We start from the raw sequence: 3,850 nt of genomic DNA, 5'->3' as shown, positions 1-3,850 counted from the left end.
GAAAGGGACAAATGACTCTCCATCAGGCGTGATTACCCAGTTAATGACAGGACACGTAACTGGGCCGCAGCTGTTAGCACGCCCTCAGTCAACAGTCAACAGGCAGGAAGTGATGGGTGACAGGTCAGGGGTGATGGGTTTGGTCTGGGGGTATCAGGTCCTTAGTCTGACTCTGGGCGATGGATCTGGGTCTTAGATCTAAGGGTCTTGGGTCTGAGGGTTTGGGTCTAGATGTAAGTCCTGAGGGTCTTGAGGTCTAAGGGTCTTAAGTCTGGGGATCTTGGTCCTGAGGGTCTTGGGTCAGGGGATGTTGAGGTCTGAGGTCTTGGGTCAGGGGGTCTTGGGGTCTGAGGGTCTTGGGTCAGAGGTCTTGGGGTCTGAGGGTCTTGGGGTCTGAGGGGTCTTGGGGTCTGAGGGTCTTGGGTTCTATGAGGTCTTGGGGTCTGAGTCTTGGGGTCTGATGGTCTTGGTCTGGGGGTCTTGGGGTCTGAGGGGGTCTTGGGGTCTCGAGAATCCTTGGGGTCTGAAGGTCTTGGGGTCTGAGGGTCTTAGGGGTCTGAGGGTCTTGGTCTGAGGGTCTTAGGGTCCTGAGGTCTTAGGGTCTGGGGTCTTAGGGTAATGGATATTCGTCTGGAGTCAGAGCTGACAAAAGTACGCCTTGGTTCAGGTCAAGTCTGAGCGCAATTTCGACGCTATTTTGACCACCATCACACCATACCCAATAAGAGCCCCACGAGACGCGTCACCCTTCACCAGGTTACGAGGGAAAACTGAACATACGAGATTTTAGGATCCGTAACGTCCACAGGTGAACCACAGGTGTATCAGCCAATGAGAGGAGGAGAGTTGGTACCATACTTGCCCAGGTGAGAATTGACCAGTTTGTATACACACACACACACACAGTACCTGTAAATAAGATAAAGTATTAATAATGCATTCAGAAGTATAATTGTGTATAAATCTAATTGATACATTTCTAAGACAAATCCTATCCTATTTATTTGTGTGTGTGTGTGTGTGTGTGTGTGTGTGTGTGTGTGTGTGTGTGTTTTATCTATCTACCCATCTATTTACGTCTTATCTGAACTCGTTTGCCTCTTTAGTATAGAGTGGATCAAGGAATTATAGAAACCTCAATGAAAAGAGAGATACTGAATAAAGCAGAAGATGAAAGACTTAAGAAGTAAGAAGAAAAGGAAGGATAAGTCAGTAATATTTGTATCTATTCATCATATCGTCTCATCTTTCTCCTTTAATTAACACCTCTCAGGTATGAACGTCTACCTGGTCAATCAATTGTTCATAGCTCTGGCTCCTTCACGCAAGATGATTGGGCGACGGAGGAAATAGGCCCCAGTGCTAATAGGCCCAATTGAACCTAATCATTAACACTGAAGCTTAAGACCAAATTGACCCTATTCTAGTGCTTACGTTATGGCCAATTATAGTTAGGATTATTGGCCTACAGTATTATGACTAAGGCCTAGGAATGGAACTTATCAGTAAGTGATTCCATTAGGATTGGGGATTATCATAATTCTGGATCCATTACATCTGGTGACTAACAGAACTGGGTCCTTAACACTATAGCTCATTAGTACCGGGGCCCAACAGAACTAGGGCCCATAGCACTGAGATATCAATACATCACACCCAGAAACTGGGCCCATTAGCACTGGATATCAATACTATGACCATCAGCACGGGCCCACAGAACCCTAGCAGAGATATCAATACGCTCAACTGAACAGAACTGGCCCATAGCACGAGATATCAATACAGACCATCACACGGCCCAACAGAACGCCTTAGCATAAGATATCAATACTATGACCCATCAGCACTGGGGCCCAACAGAACTGGGGCCCATTAGCACTGAGATATCACTATGACCCATCAGCACCGGGGCCCAACAGAACTGGGGCCCTTAGCACTGAGATATCAATACTATGACCCATCAGCACCAGGCCCAACAGAACTAGGGCCCATTAGCACTGAGATATCAATACTATGACCCATCAGCACGGGGCCCAACAGAACTGGGGCCCATAGCACTGAGATATCAATACTATGACCCATCAGCACCGGGGCCCCAACAGAACTGGGGCCCATTAGCACTGAGATATCAATACTATGACCCATCAGCACCGGCCCAACAGAACTAGGGCCATTAGCACGAACAACAACCCACACAACCCAACAACCCCACAAACAAAACACACACCCCAAAAACACCCAAAAAACACCACATCAGCACTGGGCCCACAAACTAGGCCCTAGCACTAAGATATCAATACTACGACCCATCAGCACTGGGGCCCATCTTAGCTTCAAGGAAACAAAAGAACGAGAAAACAAAGAGAGTGGAGGGAGAACTTGGCACGATGTCCTATGAGCCGAGACTCACGAGGCTTTGATCATAAAGGAGACTGATATAATGATGCTCACATATCTTACTGTGTTCTGGGCTGATAGCGACAACTTAAGAAACAGTGATGTATAATGATTAATGTGTAGTGGTATATATATATATATATAGCATACGTTTAAGGGTACTACTGAAATTGTGATAATATATATAATATATAATTTGGTTTTAGTTATGATAAATGACGTCTTCAATAAAACAGAACAAATAAAAAACACATACCAGCTATTTCACACACACAGCGATAAACACAAGAGTTATACCTATTGAGAAAAAAATGGTCAGGGTTTTCTTGTAATGATTATCCCTATTTAGTGTACTGTATATATCACACTAACTAGGGTGGGGGGTGGGGCTGGTTGGCTTGGGGAGGTGGGTTTGCTGGTTAGGTGTTGGAGGGTTTGCTGGAAGGGTGAGGTGGGGTTTGGCGGTTAGTGGGGGAGGGGTTTAACCAGGTGGGGAGGTGGGTTAGCCAGGTGGGGAGGTGGGTTTAGCCAGGTGGAGGAGGTGGGTTTAACCAGGTGGGGGAGATGGGCTTGACCAGATCAATAAGTGAGCACTTCTGTAAGGCCTAGAGGATGGAGACGGATGGGTGGTGGGGTGGGGACGGATGGGGAGAGCGGTGGGGAGGAGCAGGGTGGGGAGGAGAGCGGTGGGGTGGGGAGGAGGTGGGGAGGAGGGTGGGGTGGGAGGAGTCGGGTGGTCTGTATGGGGTAGGGAGAGAGAGGATACAGTGCCCTGCCTCGGTCTTTGATCACAGAGTTAGGGGACCGAAGGAGGTCAGTGTCCGCCCTCCTGAAGGAGCCCCGGTAGGGTTAGAGCTTTACCATAAATAAATTTCAGCACAATAGACACCTAACCTAACCTAACCTAACCTAACCTAACCTATACACCACTACACCGTAAGGATAAAATATGAGGAGGGGGGGGGATTAAAATTCTACAGGGGGAATCATAGTAAATTACAGGCTACAGAACAGGAACACAATTATATATATATATATATATATATATATATATATATATATATATATATATCATATTTAAATCTCCACACTACGGTATTCCAAGACTTCCGCTACATGTCTCACGCCGGCAGCATAACGAACGAGAGAGTAGCAAGATGTTCAATCGAGAAGAGATGGACTCAGATTCCTTCGTTACGACAACAATGAAGGAATCAACATAGGGACGGAATAATATGACTCGATTAAATTGTTTTCGTGGGAGGCCAGAGGACCCTAGGAGAGGTAATGTAGGACTAGAAGACCTTCAGTAAGCACAGTAATGTAAGTATCGCTTGGAACACGAATAAGTTAGATGGATAAGGAATATTTTGTTTAAGACAAGGACCCTCCTCCTCCCGCCTAGCGATGATACTGTGTACTGTTTGGGGTATTTGTAACTCACTCCCCCTGG

The 3,850-nt window shown here is 46.5% G+C and overlaps 1 protein-coding gene across 1 annotated transcript; it reads right to left on the bottom strand.

Moving 5' to 3' along the window:
* Positions 1–227: 227 nt before the first annotated feature.
* On the bottom strand, positions 228–856 carry LOC121870854 (pollen-specific leucine-rich repeat extensin-like protein 2). The gene is made up of 2 exons (XM_042372823.1): positions 781–856; positions 228–547 (listed from the first exon to the last, which is right to left on the bottom strand). The coding sequence occupies exons 1-2, from the start codon at positions 854–856 to the stop codon at positions 228–230; spliced, it is 396 nt and encodes a 131-aa protein (XP_042228757.1).
* Between the last annotated feature and the right edge of the window lie 2,994 nt (positions 857–3,850).

Source organism: Homarus americanus, unplaced genomic scaffold (genome assembly GCF_018991925.1).
Source record: "Homarus americanus isolate GMGI-L3 unplaced genomic scaffold, GMGI_Hamer_2.0 scaffold50490, whole genome shotgun sequence".
NCBI classification, from domain to species: Eukaryota; Metazoa; Arthropoda; class Malacostraca; order Decapoda; family Nephropidae; genus Homarus; species Homarus americanus.
The sequence above is the reverse complement of the archived record's forward strand: the minus strand, read 5'-3'. Positions and strand labels throughout refer to the sequence as shown.

Bases quoted from the DNA above. Each gene is read 5' to 3' on its own strand.
- LOC121870854 (XM_042372823.1), bottom strand. From the start codon at position 856: ATGGTACCAACTCTCCTCCTCTCATTGGCTGATACACCTGTGGTTCAC. The intron at 548-780 runs GTATGTTCAGTT...CAGACCCCTAAG, and splicing joins GTTACGGATCCTAAAATCTC to ACCCTCAGACCCCAAGACCT.